This window comes from Gobio gobio (assembly GCF_949357685.1).
Source record: "Gobio gobio genome assembly, chromosome: 1".
In the NCBI taxonomy this organism is placed as follows: domain Eukaryota; kingdom Metazoa; phylum Chordata; class Actinopteri; order Cypriniformes; family Gobionidae; genus Gobio; species Gobio gobio.
The window spans coordinates 67386794-67407782 of record NC_137097.1 but is presented as its reverse complement, the minus strand read 5'-3'; the positions used below and the strand labels follow the sequence as shown (position 1 = coordinate 67407782).

The 20989-nt window shown below is 38.7% G+C and overlaps 1 protein-coding gene across 3 annotated transcripts in view; it reads left to right on the top strand.

Annotated features, from left to right (window-relative positions):
- Positions 1–20989, top strand: part of crebbpb (CREB binding lysine acetyltransferase b) — a 90123-nt gene that overhangs the window by 15449 nt on the left and 53685 nt on the right. For all 3 annotated transcript variants that reach the window (XM_079828581.1, XM_079828582.1, XM_079828580.1), the window contains exon 2: positions 18737–19380. In XM_079828581.1, the coding sequence (XP_079684707.1) occupies positions 18737–19380 (644 nt within the window). The remainder of the gene's footprint in view (positions 1–18736; positions 19381–20989) is intronic.

Here is a 20989-nt window from a genome sequence, read left to right as displayed (position 1 = left end):
GTTGCTATGTCCGACAAGCCATGACGCTCTCACACACACACACACACACACACGTTCTCACGTACAGAAGAGGACACTGACAACACGCCGACAGACAGGGCAGAGCAAGTTACTTTTGATATGAAACAGTCTCAACTTTCAAATTGTCTTTTTTTTAATTAAGAAATGTAAACAAATAAATAGCATTTTGTGTCTCTTTAATGTGTGGTGATCGCTGTAGCGCCTCAGTTAAAGCTGCTCGTGAACCGATCATCTCTTCCTTCTAGTTCATTGATAAGCATGAAATAAACATGAATGAACACTAAAAGAAATGTTGTTTCAACCGCGAAAAGACGTCAGTACACACCGTTTTTCCAAGTTCAAGTCCACCAGCGTTAATCTACTAACTCTACTGACAGCTTTGTCGGACAAAACGGCAGATTCGGCGATGTGATTAGTCAGATCGCCTGTCAATCAAACTTGCGGCGAAGGGTGAATTGGATAGACGTACAACCAATCAGAGCAACAGAGCGACGCATAATGTTAGTTGTCAACAGAACTAAACTGCACACACGCTGGAAGAAGTAGAATAAGATGAGTGTAAACGAACGATCTTTGCTGGTGTTGTAAAAAGAATCGGATCAAAACAGGGCAAATACATTAGAGATAATTAGCAAATATGACTATGTCCAGGTGGGAACTGTCAAAACGGCTCAGAAAAACACATGTATCATCTTCAATGTCAACAGTAAAGCCAAGTTAAGTGCAAAAAGTGCCCAATATAAGAGATCGGAAGAAGCAATGTAATTAACAGGCATACACACTCGGAGTACTTGCCAACACAATCATCATTTCTGAGAGAAATAGTAAAGGTGAATGCATATACGAACAAGTTCTCCGTTTCGGATTAGAACAAATTCAACCCAAGCGCTCTGGTGATGTGGATGATTACGTTACTGTTGATGTTCAGTCCATCATCGTATAAAGCCCGCCCTGACAATTTGATTGGTCCGAACAGCTCCTGTTCGGGCATAGTTGCTCCACAACGGATCAATTCCAGACCGAATTTCCCGAACTCAAATGTTGTGGGTGGGGCTAAATTCGGCTGGCATCCAGGCTACTGAATATAAACATATCTGAATATGTTTTGCAGGGAGTGCAGTAATTCGCAACTCAAAAGAGCCCCCCCATTGTCCAACACAATATTTCAGGGTTTTTCCTACATTGAAATTTTTTTGCCGGCCGCCAAAACAAATTTTTGTCCCGCTAAAGCCTTATTTGATCAGTTATTGTGATTTATGAGTGATGTAGATGACTGCTGCGCTTGTGATGGTATGTTAACTGAGTGACAGAGAAGGAGCAGAGAACCCACTCGCTCTGTCTTCAAAACAAGCACCGTCTGAGCTTTCTAATATTTCACATATTACGTTTATCAAAATCAAAAGGTAGGGTAGGGTAGGGTAAAAAGGTAGGGTAAAAGGAAGACCGAATCCATGTTGCACGTGGTGCATTCAGGCACTTTTACCGCTGGGTGTGAATTGCGCTCAAAAAACGTTGGCTCTTCTCTGACCGGCTGACATAAACCATACTTTCAATAAACGGGGAACAAATCCTATCCAGTTCTGAAGTGTTTTCTGTGTCTTGACAAATCTTTCGCGATGTTCTAACTGACGGGTTATGTCCGATTCGCGACCCTAATGACTCCTTTGAACCGACTCATTTTAACGACTGGTTCGAACAACTGATCTGTCCAACACTGAACTAACGAATCAGTTTAATCATTTACTCAGAACACATCCGAAATGAGCTCACCCAATTTAGCAAGAGTGGATAGTAAGAATTAGTTTTAATTATCCACAGTCTTTCAGCTCATTTATGTTGACAAATGTGTAGTAAAATAAATAGCTTAAAATCATTTAGTTTAACTGGAGTGAAGTGAAACCAGAACAAAGTTATTTGCTAGCTGATAATTTGATGTAATTGTATATGGCAGAAAACTAGGCTATTTGTTAATTTTTTTTAATACTACTTTTTAATATTGATATGATTATATACCAAAACAATGATCTGTTAATAGTTTAAAAAATGAGGAACAAAAACAAACATCAAGGTATCAAAATAAGATAAGCAAAAATTACAAACTGTTTCTTTGAATTTATTTAAAATTTATTGTCAGTATTGTGCTTGCAGATCACGTGGGTAGGGTACTTTTTGGTGTGTGTGTGTGTGTGTGTGTGGAAGACCATTTTTGACCCAGGAAAAACCCTGTATTTGAAGCCACTAAGAGATATTTTCAGTTTACATTGTGGTTTACTTTTTTAACATTTTAATTTAGAGTTTGATTTCTGATATATTACTATTTATATTTAATATCAATCAGTTATTTTAAACTTTAATAATATATTAAATAGATGTTAGGTCATCCCGTAGCCCACTTGAAAGTTAAATAATGCCCCCTAGTAGGGCCCTGGCTTTGTGGTTGAGAACGTGTGTGTGTGTGTGGAATTATCTTTTAAGCATCTGTTTTAAGCATTGGTGCGATTTTTCTTCCAGTTCATTCTATTAGACAAATATTAGATGTTAGGCTTTCCCTTTGGACAGGGGTCTCCAAACTCGGTCCTGGAGGGCCACTGTCCTGCAGAGTTTAGCTCCAACCCCAATTAAACACAACAGAATCAGCTAATCAGTGGGTGCGTTTACATGGAGCACTGTAATCGGTTTAAAAGTCCAATCCGAATAAAAATACTCCATATAAACACCTCAATCGGAATAAAAATGGCCAAACCGAATGAAATTGTAATCGGTTTGAGAGGGGTGGGATAAACCTTTTCATGAACCGATCAAACGAAAAATTTCACCATGTAAACGATCTGATCCGATTACTTTTTTTGAGTGCACGTCTTTCTGTGACGTGATATACAGCGCGCGCCTCCACAACTGAAGAGCGCGCGCCGCGCTCACACCAGGCTAATGTTGACAAGCGGGGAAAGTTCATTTTTCTGAGGTATTAAGTTTTTATTTCGTAACATGTTATGAACATGATGTTGGAATAATGACACAGACATAGCCTGGCTACACCATCTCATCTTGACAGCGTTTGTCCTAGGCTTCAACTGCGCCTGACAGAATAATACATTTTTCTGAGGTGATTCTTACACTTTACAACAAATAATAAATAGCTTTTCTAAAACTGTACAAGTCCGGTTGGCCGTTGAGAGCTGCCATTTCAACGGGGAACATTCAAGCTGCTCTCTGTTTCTCGTTAGTTAAGTTAGCTATAAAAAAAAAAGAAATTCAACAACTGCTTCAAATTGGTTAAGTAACATAACCCACAGTCTACTTTAATTACTTTTGTTAATATTTATACCTTTGTGATTATGGTATCTTTCCTTAATCATCTGAAATATATATGTTTAGTACTACTAGTAATGATGCTGAGCACGTCTTGAATGCTTCATTCATGTTTCACCGTATATCCTGTGTTTTTATTAATAATTTGAGTGCATTTTATTGTTAATTTTGTGTTTTTCAAAATAAATGAATTGAATTCATTTTTGATTCCTCATTCATCATTCACAGCTGTTGAAATAGCCATTGTATAGGACATAAATTAGGTTAAACTACTGCATGTCCACCCACAGAAAAATAAATAAATATAAAAATTACCAACACAGAACTATTGATCCACGATACGTTACGAATCTGAGGCGGCAGACAAACTGTGTGCGCATGTCACAAAATGATTCCTACTGAAAGTCAGCACTTTTAAACACCAGATCGGTTTAGATAACGTCTCATGTAAACAGTCCACCTAATCTTTCAATCGGAATGATTTTAATCGGAATGACAAAAAATGTGCGCATGTAAACGTGGCTAGTGTCTAACAAGGCCCTAGTAAGACACTGATTAGCTGGTTCAGGTGTGTTTAATTGGGGCGGAGCTAAACTAAAGAGTTTGGAGACCCCTGGATGGTCATGACCCCTGGTAGAGTCATGGTTTGTACTGAGACATCACCCCATAACTTAATTTTGCACATGCAAGCACCGCTCGCTCTCCAGAAAATGTAAAATGAAGAATGTGACGAGCAGTCTGCGTCTTGCCTAGCGTGCTTACCGGTTAAGATTTCAGTGGACCATCCTAACGGCAGGGAATTTCTTGCAAAGCAGCATGTTTTGTGTTTCAGAAAGTTTTGTCGAAGAGCATAACTTAAGACTCGCATCAGGAAATTCCACAGCTCGGCGTGGAGAGATCCCTTATTTCCTGTCTCCCTAATTCCTCCCATGTTTATGTATTAACATGCAACTTTAAGGGCACGCAGAAGTTTATTTAACACAAAACTAGTCATTTTCTGCAGGTAAAGTGAGTAGTGATTTTCATGCAAAATCAACCGTGATGCCTAGAGAGTTGTGGGTGGTTGCCACATTCAATGTACTGTGGACTGCTGGTGTGAGAACGGCAACACGTGCAAGTGTCCGCTACTATGCATGCTAATTTGTGGGCTTGTGTTAAGTCTCTGTGGTCTTTTTTTGTGTTCCACGTTTTTTTGGTTCCAGTGGGTGTGTTGTTTGCCAGCTGGGTGTTCCTCCTCGTTATTGTGAGCGTGTGGCAGCCGTGGGTGCGCTTTTATTCCAGCCGTGTTTGCATTAGTGTACATACAAACCCAGCCAAGCGTGTAAACGCTGCCCTCCACCAGCTTCAGGCAGACGGCTCGCTGCATGGTTTAATGTCTCGGCTGAAGCATGACTGATTTGGGGAAGGATGCTGTGGGGAGAACGGCTCAGTGCGGACGATATCTGATGCCTTCTAAGCGACTGTCTGGATTCAACTACGCAGTGCTTTTATACAAACTTAAAGATGAGGGCCTGTTATAGACATGACTGGTATGATTTTTATTACTATATATGATGACTGATATTACATTCAGAGCTCGACAGTGCAAGCATTTCACTCGCTTTTGCAACTAAAAATAGATGTGCGAACTGTACAATGTATTTTTTTCTTAAATGTAAGAAAAGAAAAAGTTTTCAATAACTTAAATGGTATAACAAACGTCTTAATGGCCATTTTAAAGGGGCACTTCAGCGCTGGGAAGATGAATGTGTATCTAAACTGGATAATTTATGTAGTAGAAATGTGAAATTATTTTTGAATTTGGTGCCTTCTGCTAGAAGACACTGCTAGGTGACGTACAGGGAGGGCTATACTTAAAGGGTTAGTTCACCCAAAAATGAAAATTCTGTCATTAATTACTCACCCTCATGTCGTTCGACACCCGTAAGACCTCCGTTCATCTTCAGAACACAAATGAAGATATTTTTGTTGAAAGCTGATGGCTGAGAAAGGCTTCAGATAGGCCTCCATTGGCATTCAGTACATTTACACTCCCAAGACCCATAAAAGGCACTAAAAACGTCGTTACAAAGTCCATCTCACCACAGTGACTCTACAATCATTTTACGATGCGACGACAATAGTTTTTTTGCACAAAAAAAAAATCTAAATAACACCTTTATCCAACTTGTTATTGTCTTCCGTGTGTGCCTCCACGACGCATGCGCGAGAATATGACGCAGATCCGGCGTTCGGACACATGACCCAGAAGCGATTTGTTTACAAGCAGAGGAAGACACGCGTGTCTAAGCTGTTGAATTCTACATTGATCGTGCTTTAGGTCTCGGCGTAGTGCTCAAAATGGGGTTTAAGTGAGCATTTCATGGATTCCCGAACTCCGGATCTGCGTCATATTCTCGCGCATGCGTCGTGGAGGCACACACGGAAGACAAGAAGAGGTTGAATAAAGTCGTTATTTGGATTTTTTTGGCGCACAAAAACTATTGTCGTCGCATTGTAAAATTATTGTAGAGCTACTGTGGTGAGATGGACTTTGTAACGACGTTTTAAGTGCCTTTTATGGATCTTGGAAGTGTCAATGTACTGAATGCCAATGGAAGCCTATCTGTGGCCTTTCTCAGCCATCAGCTTTCAACAAAAATATCTTCATTTGTGTTCCGAATATGAACGGAGGTCTTACGGGTGTCGAACGACATGAGGGTGAGTAATTAATGACAGAATTTTCATTTTTGGGTGAACTAACCCTTTAATGTTAAACCTACTGATACAGCAAAGACCACGGGTGCGTCTCCATCAGCTCCTGGTTCAGTAGTCGGGGCACTGATCAGGACATAAGTCAATGGGCTGACTCCCTGATCAGTGCCCCGACTACTGAACCAGGAGCTGATGGAGACGCACCCAATGTCGGCAGTATTGACGGCAAAATAGGCTACAGAATATTTAGTTCTGTATTGACAGGTGCAATATTTGAAAATCGAGAATATTTTTTTTTTTCTGAATTACAATTATATTTGCATTTATGTCAAAACCTAGAGACTTTCAAACATCAAAATGTCATTTATTAATATGTATTCGTGTCAAAATGACAAACAGCTTCTCCTATTCTATTTTGCCTGGAAACGCTTCCAACACACTTGCGTGTCATGAGAATATGCGTCGGTTCTATTTCTAGCATGCGCTTTCGGCGCAGATCGAGTCTCGCGTGTCACGCAGCCAGTGTGTAGCTTGCCTAAAGGATGATATTAAATGAATAAACATCCACACCAGGGATGGAAATTAGCACCCGCCACCAGCCAAATGCGGGTGATTTTGTGTTGTTGCGGGTAAACTCGCTTCACCTACCGGCCACCGTGGCGGGTAAATAAAAATAGCATAGCCTACTGTTAGAGGAGGCACACCTTCAAAAAAATGTGGCGTTACAAATCAAATTCCCAATAAGTAGTAGAGAAGTTAATTTGCGCGTGGTTGCGTTTTAGCGGCTTTGTTGCCATAGCGGCGGAGTCTCGAGAACATGAGCTGTAAACTTGCGCGGTTTTTTAAAAACATATCGAGCTCGCGTCGCGTCCTGAATAGAAAAGAGGTATCAATGGGTCTGTCCAGTAACTCGTGATGAACCTCAGGCGAACTGCACACTTTGCAGTGAAGCATTTCAGTAGCTCAGACTGTCTGACTTAAAGCAGCAGCGCTGACAGACCGGTCTATGTGACAGACACATCCGTGCTTCTAAAGGTATAGGCCTAATGTTAAATGGATAATATATTTATATAATATTAATTCCATACATTATCAGAGCTTGGCAGACAGAATTATTATATATATTTTAGACTTGTTAAAATTAATAGATTATAGCCTAATTAATGTTATTATTAATGTATAATTTTAATCATACATAATAAATAATCCTGCCATATAAAGTTTGACATTTATTAAAATAATCTTTAGATAAAAGTGGGACAAATAATTGCATAATAATATAGTCATAATTTAAGTAAATTAATAAAAAAATAGAATTGTCAGAATTGTCAAAAAAGTGATTAGTGGTTCAGAATGACTGCTTAAAGGGACAGTTCACTCAAAAATGAAAATTATGTCATTATTTTACTCACCCTCAAGTTGTTCCAAACATGTATACATTTCGTTGTTATGTTGAACACACAGGAAGATTACTATGGAAGTCAATGGTGCCCCCAAAGCAGCCTGGGTACAAACTTTCTGCAAAATATCTTCTTTTGTGTTCAGCAGAACATAGAAACTCATACAGGTTTGAAACCTCATGAGGGAGAGTAAATGATGACAGAATGTTTTAGTTTTGGGTGAACTATCCCTTTAAAGTGCACCAAATAGGCTACTAAAGAGTTATTTTTGAATAAATTAAATTATCAAATGTAAAATAATATAACATTTTATATTGTCGTGAATGGGTGTCCCTTATTTTGCCACACTGAAGGTGGCAACCCTAGTATGTCGTCAACACGCTTCAGAAGATGCCAAAACTAATAGTTTCATTGTTGGGACTAAAAACCTAAAACTGGAAGCCATAAAAGACCACGAATCATCCAAATGCCACATCCATTAATCTGCCCTACTCATTTAATGAAATGTATATCAGTTCATGGTTTGTGTGTGTATAAGAGAGGAAGAGAAAATGTCAGTATTTAATTGAGACTTGAGATTAAATAAACTGCTTAAGTATTGTAGAGCTTGTAGTATTAATTACTAATCGGTTAAAAACAAGAAAGTGGCTGGTAAAAACATTGAGTGGCTGGTAGATTTTGAAATCCACCAGCCACAGTGGCCGGTGGACAAAAAAGTTAATTTCCATCCCTGATCCACACGTGATGCTTCTTTGCCGTCGTGTTTACATTGATGAATACAAATTATGTACATTAACACAAATGAATACAGTCTCACACTTTTTCGAAGTTTGGAATTGTGCTGGTAATGTAAATATTTTATTCATGCCATGTATGTACATTCAAGTTCACTCATATACATCCTCACACTATCGGTGAATCGGCACAAAATAAACCCATAATACAGAATTAACTGTATTGAATTAACTGTGGATCCGTCAGAGATGCAGCTCGGAGAAAACGTGAACTGTGCAGCGTGACACGAGTCTTGTTTTTTAAACATTTGCTAATTACCAAATCAGTTGTGATGAGAAACCGCTAACGTTATATCACATACCGTTTAGTGTGGACGGATATTAACGAGTGTGACTTTTCCTGACGGTCAAAGCTTATTAGTGTCTGTTATTGGTAAGTATCAATACTAGATGACAATAATGTTACCAGCTTTGCTATTGCCTGATACATGATGATAATCAGCACAGTATTGTAATCTGAGCACAGTGTTCATATCGTTAGCTAGCGTATATATATCTATAAGCTAACACTGTTCTGTCACCGAGACACCTGCCGCTGTTCTCCACTGTTTCTCCTCATACAACAACTCAATTTTTCCCCTCTAATCGTTGTTCTGTCTAATCCTGGCCTGTCCCTAATTGTGTCATAATTGTATGGCTATGGTCTGCCATATGAGTATTAATAAACATTTATAATGTCCTCAGCGTCCGAACTGTCATTGCGATCCATTGTTTTCCTATTGCTGAAATTCACCGCACTCCCTCTCGTTATGTCACGTCCGGTTTTAGCATTTTTAGATGCGGAAGTAAAATCTCCAGACTCCAAAAGCCTTAATAGCGTATTTATAAGTATATTTTATAGAAAATCTAGTTCCTACATTATTTTTCTATATATTGACTCACTGGAGTCTCTAACCTGCAATATGCCCTATAAGAGCCTATTCCCTAATGAATTAAACAGTATGTTATCATTAGGGTTGGGTACCGTTCACATTTTAACCGGGATCGGTACCGGTACCTGAAATTTGGTACCGGTACCCAACGGTACCTTTTTTCGGTACTTTTGGGATGTTTACATAAATAACTGTAAAGAACCTGTAAGTCCGTTATAAAAGTGTTATTGACATTATGCCAGAGCTGCCCTGGTCGCTGTCTGCCATTGTCTGTGATGTTTGATTACTGTAATATTTACTAGTAAATAGTAGGCTACTAGCTACTTCATTTAATTAATAAAAACAACCATATTATTATTTTTTCTTTTTAATTTCATTTCTATGAAAAGATTTCCCACAAATTATGTGTTGTGTATTTTTTGGTAATCAAATGAAGACATAAGACATTAATTAAATTTATCTTTTAATTTAATTAAACTTTTTTTGTCAAACAAAGTGCTGCACAACTGAGCTTTAAATGGTTCAAATTAAAACATGAAGAAAAATTGTAATTTATAAAAAAAAACCTTGAAAAAATAAAGTTTTGATAATTTATTATTATTACATTAGTGTTAGTATTATTTTTAAATTGAGATGTATCTAAATTCTACTGTATAACAGTAATTTATTTGTCAAGTTAGCCGAACATTTATTTTGACGGGTTGCCGTGAGTTCGAGTTTCTGTGTGTTTATGATATGACGGTAGTTTTTCTCAAATGAAACGGTAAAATGCTCATGAAGTGACTCAGTGGCTCTGGAGATGACGTTCATGTCCTCATATGAGAGGCAGAGATGGAAACATGCGACCGTCATGCGCAATTCTGTGTGTGTGTGTGTGTGTGTGTGTGTGTGTGTGTGTGTGTGTGTGTGTGTGTGTGTGTGTGTGTGTGTGTGTGTGTGTGTGTGTGTGTGTGTGTGTGTGTGTGTGTGTGTGTGTGTGTGTGTGTGTGTGTGTGTGTGTGTGTGTGTGTGTGTGTGTGTGTGTGTGTGTGTGTGTGTGTGTGTGTGTGTGTGTGTGTGGTAAACCCATAGACTGTAAACCGCGCGTCTACGCATTCATTCACACAGAGACACGCACGATTCGTATTTAAAAAGTTTTAATATTCACAGACACTAGTCTATATCACAATATGCGTTCTCAGGTACCGAAATTTGGTACCGATTGATTTAATGTGTATCGGTACTCTGTAGTAATGTGAATCGGTACTCTGTAGTACCGATGTAATTCGGTCGTTGCCCCTAAAATTACCGAGTTCGGTACCCAAGCCTAGTTATCATACAGATTGAATTAGGGCTGCACAATTAATCGAAATCGAACCGCAATAGAGATTTGGCATCTGTGCAATTATGAAAGCGCAAAGGCTGCGATTTTAATTAAATAAATAAATGCCCAGCGTTTTAGTGAAGAGCGGCTATTATAAAGTGCGTTTGAAAAAACAACACGTGTCAAACAACTAAATGAACTCACTTCATATAGTCAGTAGAGTGTTTGTGAGCTGACGTAGCTTCTTATCACAGAATGAGGCTGACAACATTTTATTTTATAGGCAGTGATAAAGTCTATGTCAAGTAGCACTGCTTTATTATTATGAAAATACCTGAGAAGGCTTGAAGAACTCAAATACACCATATCTTGATGCAGTCGTGTTTATTGTCCTCATGTTTAATCAGTCAAAGCGTTTCTATCTTCCTTTTATTCAGCCTGCAGCGCTAGCTTAGCTTCACATTAGGGATTTCCCATTAGGGTTGTGCTATCGTCCATCGTGATGGCTGACCGACATCACGATGGAGCGCGACCATCGTGATGCCACGCCCCCGTTGCGAGTGCGACACACACTAATCCTCTTCTATAGTTGTTAAACTAAAAACTTAGCAGGAATTGCTCGGTAAATCAAATTGAGAATGTAACTAATGCATATAGCCTATGCTATTTTAAATACTGTAGTCTATGCCAGATATATATAGCCTACATTTTGAAATCATTTGAGGCTGAAACATCCATATGCATGCGTGTTTATTTTAGCACTTCCGTCAGTGAAACAACACAGCCTATAAAACATTTAAACGATTTTCAGTAAATAATCGTTACCTCAAGAATATAAGAAAATTAAATATTAGTTAGAAAAATATTTTATTCATACTATTTCCCTGCAAAGATGCGTCATTAACCGCTCTGCGCTTTGAGAGGAATGTGGGACACAAGCTGGATAGACACCTTTTCGAATATCTTCATCTTCATGTGTTCTCCTGATGTTGCAAGGCAACACTTGTTGTAAAAGTTCTGAAGAGCGGATTTTATCTTCCACAAGGGCAAGACATTTAGGCAATGTTTGATTATTCACTGCCAGAGAAAACGAAACTAAAATCACCGCGGCGTGTGTGAAATGCGCTATTCAAATAGACCGCTATTCTTGACGCGCCTAACCAAGTTTAATAACAAGAACAAACTGTGTTAAATACAATTTGAAGTAAAAAGGTATTCGTCCTACAGTGTTTTTTATACTTTACCACAGTAAAGGATGTGAATAGTTAATAGACTTAATTATAAGCAAACGAAAGGAAGAAACGATTATAATCCCCTGCGAAAATGGCGATGTGAGTGAAGATTTAGGAAAAGAAACGAGATGTCCATGTCCATTGGGATAAAATGGACTGGGCCTATTGTTAAAATTCACGGAAAATCGAGTGACCAGATCCAGATCGCAAAGCAGAATGAAAGTGCTATCTGACCATTATTTCCTTTCTAGGCTAAAAGCTTTGTGCTTCACTCCTGTGGTAATATTCACGTGCAAGTTGCAACAGCATTCACATACAAAACACTGGGTTAGTAAAATAACGAAATTATTTTTTTTAAGAGTAGAAAATAGTATTTATGTAAAGAGATATATTTAAAAAAGAGCTCAACTCTTTAAGTGGAAGGAACCTATTTTTTTCCCCTCACGTGCAACCTAGCGGATGATTCATTATTTGGGTTAGTAAAAATAACGAAATGATAGTTTTAAGTAGAAAATAGTATTTATGTAAAGAGATATAGTATATTATCTACCAATTTACATAATTATATTAACAGGAAACCCAGCAGTTTTTTTTTGTAAAATAAATTTTCTCGTAAAATATAAATATTATTAGTAGTAGTAGTAGTAGTAGTAGTATATTGTTATATTTATTCTTAAATACTCTATTTTTAATAATGAAAATGTTATTGTAATAGTAATATTTCTTATTTTGTTAAATATTTTTATTTAGCAATAATAATAATCATGATTATTATTATTATTATTATTATTATTATTAGTCATATTAATATATAAACTAGGGCTGTCAAAAGATTAATCGTGATTAATCGCATCCAAAATAAAAGTTTGTGTTTACATAATATATGTGTGTGTACTGTTAATTATTATTTATATATAAATACACACTTTCATGTATATATTTAAGAAATATTTGCATGTATATACTGTATATACATTTATATAATCTATAATATATATATAAATAGAAATGTTTTATATATAAAAATAAAAAAATAAAAAAAAATTCTTAAATATATACATGCTTGTGTGTGTATTTATATATAAATAATAATTAACAGTACACACACATATATTATGTAAGCACAAACTTTTATTTTGGATGCGATTAATCGCAATTAATCTTTTGACAGCCCTAATATAAACACAAAATGTAATACACACACTTTGCATTTGTATTAAAAAAAAATTGAATTCAAATTGCAGTTTTAACCAGAATAATCGCGATTACATATTTTCCCCAAATTGTGCAGCCCTAGATTGAATGCGTGAATAGTATCTCTTCCTGTGTGTAGCCTATAAATGCGTGCATGCGGGTGAGGGGTAATAATCGAATAATTCCCTGCTATCATCGAATATTATTTTTGCTTGAAATGCCCATCCCTAGTGGTATATGATTTGGCAATATGGGACAGCCTATACACTGGTCAAAATCAGGCCGATTCCCTGAAGTTTAAACAAATTTGTCGGGAGGTGCACATAACGTCCTCCACCCGCTCGTATTTCCTCTCCCACAATGAGAGGCACGACCATACGCATCAACGATTTCCATGTGATTTCTCCCGAGAGAAGATAGAAAAAAATCCCCTGCGAGCATGTACGACAGCAAAAATCGCACTGTGCGCATCCGGCATAAGGCATGATTTTTCAGATACGCCATCTCCTGCTTTGTATGCTGGACAAACATATTATTGAGGACTATTGTATTTCTGTGGGGGTGAAATGTAGATACTTTAGTGCAGGGATTCTCAAATCTGGCCCACGAGATCCACTTTCCTGCAGAGTTTAGCTCTAAACCTAATCAAACACACCTGAACATGCTAATCAATGTCTCCAGGATCATTAGAAAATCACATGTAGGTGAGTTTGATCAGGGTTGGAGCTAAACTCTGCAGCGCATTGGCCCTCCAGGGCAAGATTTCAGGAACTCTGCTTTAGTGTATTGTCAGTGTAGTGTATTGAAGAGCTCCATGATCTGCGCCAAGTTTTATAGGTTCGATCTTTTTACCCATTCAGATTTTTCTCAGTGTCTCGTGCCATGAGTACATAATACACGCCTCAATTATCATGTTTTGTGTTCCCTTCTGGTTCTTCATTCAAATGTTTTTAAGTGCAAGACTGTCTTGAGAGCTGAACTTGTGGAGTGTCATTTTTCTAATCTCAACCCTCTACAATGCGAGTAAATCACTCGCATATGCGACTAAATCTTCACTCTGGGCGACTAAATAATATCTATTATTAGCCATTGGCTAATAAATTCTTAGATTTTACTCGTCGGTGTGTGTGTTAGAGGCGTGAGCCACGTTTCCACCGCAGGAACTTTCTTAGGGGTGGACTTTGGACTTAGGGGTGGTACTCTGTGTATTTCGACTGCTGGAACTGGGGTCTAAATGAAGTTCTGGGTAAATATTTCCCCCTCAAAACGGCCCTGCTCGCGAGGTAGTACTTTTTCAAAGTTCAGGAACTTTTGGGGGTGAGACTTGGGCGCTGAACATGCTGATTGGTTGAGTTCAGGCAGCATTTTATTTCAACCACTATTTTCACGGTGCATGCAGTAAGAGTTGTTTGCTATTCGAATCAACAATTGAGTTTAAAAAATACGACCAATGGGCCGACGACGAGGTTCAGGCTTTATTAACTTCTTAACCCGCACCGGTTCGTGGGCGGGGGGGTTGACGGAAGTGGGGGGGTGTGTACTTTTATTTACTTTTGTTTTATACAAAATATTCAATCAACTATCACAAACTATGCATCATTTGAAAGCTAAAACACTCAAGATTCATGTTCTGAACTTGTTTTTGCAATAAATACACCAGAGAGGAAAGGGTTAAATGAAACGCTAAAGGACCGTCCATGTAAACATTAGCATAATATCAGCGTTACTCATCTTTCATCTCCTGTCGTTCAGATCAGATCGGACGAATCCAATAAACACCCGCATACATCTCTGTGTAAGAGTCCATTCTTCAAAATGCATCCCACTTTTTAATCCAAAACAACGAAAAAATAGGGAAAAAACTAAAAATCCTCCGTTGTTTGCAAGAGAGTTTTGAGTTAGCGTGATCAATCATGTCCATTTTCAATGAAATATCGATTCTATTCCGTGTCTGGCAAACTCCCCCTGCTAGAATAGCTTCTCCCACGTATTTTAAACCCTCCCTCGTCTCTCTCCTTCAATCAGAGACTCTTCTGGGATGCATCATATAGAGGAAGTGCCTTACAGGCTTGGTGAGCTGTCAATCATTGCGCCCATGGTTTTCGTTGGATAAAGGCACTCGGTGCCCAGCCAATGCCTTTCCAACAAAGGTTTGATTGATGGACTTAGTAACCAATCAAAAGGCATTATCTTGCGCAGTTTGCGTAAGTAGGCTTTGGTGAATACTGTTTTTGCGCTGGCTGCGCGTTCTCCATGGCGCAACTGCAGTGGAGCGCGCTGTCTCTCACAGACGCTTCCCATCAGCTAAATGAGTTTTTTACACTTTGTAATCTCTGTAAATAGTTGCTTTAGTTTTTCAGTAACTGTTTATCCATTATAATTAGTAGTATATTGCAGTTTATTGCAGATTTATTTGAATGAAAAACTACTCTTTACAATAGCAAATGTTCTGAAATAAATGGCCTTTTTGAAAGGACGCCTAGACTTTTCTTGACATAAAAGCTCACAGAAGCTACATTACTGAGAGAATCATCCTCATATTTGAATCATGACATGATTAGACATTCAGTTTTATATTTAAGTTATTTTCAGGCTCTTAACATTAAATTATAATATTTTTTTCCGTAAGTGAAAACAAAAAACAAAAAACGTGAGTCACTTACATGTATATTTACATGTATATTACTCTGTTCCCATATTACTTTGAGTTATTATGACTCTTGGGTAGCAATATTTCAAGTGTCTAGTTTAAAATAAGACCAGGTTTATGAATATAGACCATAGGGTTTAAGAGCTGCAGACATTTTCATTTGGGTATATCGTTTTCAAAGAATTCCTAAAAAATGGGGCGCTTGTTAAGAGGTTAAATTTATTTGCAAAGCACGAAATCCAGTGGGAATGCGCAGTCCTATGTCAACGGACTAATCTTCACGGTACTTTAGACCGCGATGGAAACGCAGACAGCAGCAGGTCAGGGGGAAAAAATGGTTCCTGGGAAAACAGTTCTTGGGACAAAATGTTCCGGGTAATTTCGGTGGAAACAGGGCTATATTTACGGGGCATAGATATGTTTTCACGCGCTGAACACTCAGAGAAACAGTTTCGCTCCCCGTCTAACGATCTGTCTATTTAAAGGGTTAGTTCACCCAAAAATGAAAATTGTCATTAATTACTTATCCTCATGTCGTTCGACACCCGTAAGACCTCCGTTCATCTTCAGAACACAAATGAAGATATTTTAGTTGAAATCCAATCGCTCAGAAAGGCCTCCATTGGCTCAATGGCACGGTTCACTCTCAAGACCCTTAAAAGGTACTAAAGACGTCGTTACAAAGTCCATCTCACTACAGTGGTTCTACAATAACTTTATACATTGACGAGAATAGTTTTTGTGCGCAAAAAAACCCTAAATAACGACTTATATCATGATGACCAATTTCAAAACAAGGCATCATGAAGCTTCGAAGCGTTATGAATCAGTGAGTCGATTCAGCAGTTTGAATCGCCAAAGTCACGTGATTTCAGCAGTTTGACACGCGATCTGAATCATGATTCGACTCGCTGATTCATAACGCTTTGAAGCTTCATGATGCATTATTTTCAAATCGGTCATCACTATAGAAGTCGTTATTTAGGGTTTTTTTGCGCACAAAAACTATTCTCGCCGATTCATAAAGTTATTGTAGAACCACTGTAGTGAGATGGACTTTGTAACGACTTCTTTAGTACCTTTTAAGGGTCTTGAGAGTGAACCGTGCATTGTGCCAATGGAGGCCTTTCTGAGCCATCAGATTACAACTAAAATATCTTAATTTGTGTTCCCAAGATGAACGGAGGTCTATATATAAATATATAATATATAATATAAATTATATCAGTCTGGTGACAAAAAAAAAATGCTAGCCAGTGTCGATTCTATTGCCAAGGTGTGCGTAGAGGGTTGAATCTTGTAATTGTAGTTTAATTTACATTATGCATTTTACATGATTTTATCTAAAGCAGCTTACAGTGCAAGCGAATTATTCAGTTTATCAGTATGTGCATTTATTTCAGTTTAATTTACAGTACATTATCATTTTGGGCCTGTTTGATTGCAATGTTAGTCTATTTTTTTATTTATTTTAACTTTAAAACCTAAGCACACGACTGGCTGTGTTGGTCTCAGTGGTGAGGAGGTAGACCAGACTGACGGGCAGCTGTTGAAGACTAGGGGGGTACGAGCGGGTAACAGATGAGCGGCTGGAGCGATTCGTATTTTTAGCCGTGAATCTGAGCACTCCCTGCTGAGAATAAGGAGACATTACATCAGTGTTAACTTCCTCACACAGTTTTCAAAGCATAAAGTTGAGTGTATTTGTGCAAACGGTGACCTTTATTAGTCTAAACTTTGTTTTCATTGTTAAAGGGTTAGTTCACCCAAAAATGAAAATGATCCCGTGATTTACTCACCCTCAAGTCATCCTAGGTGTATATGACATTCTTCTTTCAGACGAATACAATCGGGAGTTATATTAAAACATTTCCTGGCTCTTCCAAGCTTTATAATGACAGTGAATGGAAGCCCAAAAAATTGTATCCATCCATTCTAAAAGTAATCTGCACTGCTCCGGGGGGGTTAATAAATGCCGTCTGAAGCAACGGGTTTGTATAAGAAAAATATCAATATTTAACACGTTAAAATTTTAAAGCTACACTGTGTGATATTTTCCCCCATCTAGCGGTGAAAAGGTATATGACCATCCAGTGAATATTAGTTTCTGTTCTTCTCAATTCCGATTTCGTTTTAACTCCTACGGTGGCTGATTTAGTCCAAGATTAATATGGCTTCCAGTTCGACCTCGTCCACATTCGACACGGTGCCATTGTTAAAACGCGAAAGGCGAAGCTTGAATTCACGGGTATGTCCCTCTTTGGCTGATGTACTTTCAAGATGGAGGGGCAACTCGGCGACCCGCATTCGAACCCATTACCCGTATGTATTTTCAATGGCATATTATAAACGTACGAGAATACTTTATTACTTGAAAGAAGTAAATATACATTAATGAGCACATATATTTTTGAAAGAACTAAGTGTTTTTAGCTAAAAATAAACAAAAAAAGTTACACAGTGTAGCTTTAATATCTAGCTTCCGGCGGACCGCCTTCCGTATTTAACTCGCACAGAAAGTGTAACTCCTTTCGCCGTTCAAAACACTTGCGCTAAGTATCGTCCCACGTCATCGTCGCGCCAGTTACACTTTTTCCATAAGTTGAATATAGAAGGCAGTATGGCGGAAGCTAGATACTTTACTTTCTATATTTTTCATACAAAAACCCATCGATTTACCTCAGAAGGCCTTTATTAACCCCCCCGGAGACGTGTGGATTACTTTTATAATGGATGGATGCACTTTTTTTGGGCCATTCACTGCCATTATAAAGCTTGGAAGAGACAGGATTTTTTTTTATATAACTCTAATTGTATTCGTCTGAAAGAAGAATGTCATATACACACCTACGATGGCTTGAGGGTGAGTAAATCATGGGCTAATTTTCATTTTAGGGTGAGCTATCCCTTTAACAGGAGTCAAACAGTCAACGAAAAGGTACCCGATATGGGCCAGTGAGCAGGGTAGCCAGTTCATGATAACATACATATACTTATCTATTGCCATTTATAATGATAGCAGTTGAGACGTACACAAAATATGCTCAATTCACAATATATTTCACAACAGGAAAAAGTACAGTATTCATTTACAGGGTAACATTTATTAGAAACTCTTGTCAGTTAATTCTGATTGGAGATGAGTTATCCCTTCACAGGCCAATTGTCACACTAGTGTCAAGCTAAAATGGCCAAATATTGGCCAGTTGAATTGACCAAACTGAAATATCGGTTTACTGATGATGACTACCGTTCCTCTTTTTCTAGACTTCGTGTCCTTGTTTGACTTGGAAAACGATCTTCCAGATGAGCTGATACCCAACGGAGACCTGGGGCTGATGTCCATGCCCTCTAATGGAGATGGAGGGGTGGGAGGCAGGATGGGGGGCACCGTCCCGGATGCTGCTGCCAAGCACAAGCAGCTGTCTCAGCTCCTGCAGGCAGGGAGCGGCTCTGGTCTGGGTGGAAACCTCAGCCCTCAGCCTGGAATGGGTGGCCAACTGGGTGCCTTGGGGAAGAGTCCCATGGGCCAGGGCTCACCCGGTCACCAGACCCAACCTCAGAAGCAGGTTGGCACCCCTACCGGTCAGGGCAACAATAGTCCGGGTATGAGCCTCAATGCGGGTTTCAACCCGGCCATGCTGAACAATAACAACCAGGCTCATGGACTCATGGGGCAGAACATGGCTCAGCAGGGGCAGATGATGAATGGCGTGATGGGGCAGGCCGGAAGAGGCAGGGCAGCTCCAGGGATGCAATACCAGGGTCAGGGCATGCAGGGAGGACCAGTGGGAGCAGGCGCCGGCCCGGGGGTTTCTGGCAGCGTATTGGCGGAGACGCTTACCCAGGGTGCACCACAGATGGGGGCACACAATGCCATGAATCCCCAGCAATCGGGAAACATGAACAAGGTATGTCAACATTGCTATTTTTTCAGCCCTTGCATTCTAATTCTGCGTAGTTGGGTTTGAATGATATAACAAGCTAACACAAATCCATATAAATTAATTGTTTCGGTTTCGACCAGCTTCGTATTCGTGTAGTTTCAGTTTCGACCTATAATTTCCACTTCAAATGGTAGAGTGCTATTTTTGTTGCTTGAATTTAAGTATCATGTAGGAAGGTTTTCTGCTTGTCGTATGATAACTTGGTTGGTGGTTTTCTCATATTCGTTATCAGTTTTCAAAATTCAAGCCTTTAAAATGAAAAGAAATTCTGGGTTATGCTCAACTTGAGGTATATGGACAGCATTTGTGGCATGCTGTTTACAACGGACAGTTCCTACGCATAATAGAGATGTATGTCTAAATAAAGGTAGTTAATAGAAATTAGATGTATATTTTTGCTGTGGTAATTTTGAAACCGTCTGAAACGTGCAATAGATGATTGATGTTGCCATTGTTTTTGTTCATATTGCAATGGTTCTTAATTATCGTAGTTGTCATCTGTGTTGGATTGGTCATGTTTAAGTGGACTGGTTGGGAAATTGGCTCCAGCCATGGTTAGTGGTGGGCGATATGACCAAAATCGCGATATGAGTAATTTTATTTCACAATAACGATATACATCACAGTATAGTTATTTTGGCTTTTAAATAAGGTTTTTATGATATCAGCATTTTTTTTTTTTAATCCACTGAAATTTCATATCACCATTAAAAAAAAAATCCTAGGTTAAAAAAAACTCATGCTTACTAAAGTCAAATAAACGGTGACAAAGAAAGGGCAAAGAAAACACAAATGAAATAGACCTACCTGAAAAACTTCAAGCACTAGAAATACTACATAAAAAGTATAACGTAATCAAATGTGTAAAAAAAAAACAATGTAATGTTTCTAATGTGTAAATTAAATCTACGTTTATTCTTAAAGGTCCCATGGCATGAAATTTTCATTTTATGAGGTATTTCAACATTAATATGAGTTCCCCTAGCCTGAATATTGTCCCCAAGTGGATAGAAATGTTGCTCGGTGTAAAACCGAGTTCTGGCTGTCTCTCTCTGCCTTTGAGAACATGACAGGCCAGACTAGCCAATCCTGAAGTCTCCTAGTTTAACGTCCACACAGGAACGGTTACCTCCCTTTCCTCCACCCAGAGAATCTGTCACGCCCATGCAAACGCTCCAGAGATCACAGCTTGTGAACGAGTGAATGCTGCAGTTTCTCAGTGTTTGGATGTACAAATGAAAACGGAAGTCTTTCTTCAGTTCCTTCTGATCTGTGATCATTAATTTCTTATGTGTAGCTAATTATTTATTATTCGTGCACACGCTGCGGCTTCTCTCCTGACAGAACGGTGTTTTCTATCTTGTGAGTCAGTGTTTTTGTACGTCCTCGTCGCGTCTATCTGTTCTAAAATGTGCATACAGTCTTTTCTGCTCAACACCAGCAGAGTCACATCTGTAGAAATAAACCTCACACACGCCGAAGCTCGGCCTTCAACATCCCCGACCCCCAGTACTGCATCTGGCCCACAGCGGAGGCACCAAACGCGGCGTTAGATTAAGCAGAAGGAGGGTAA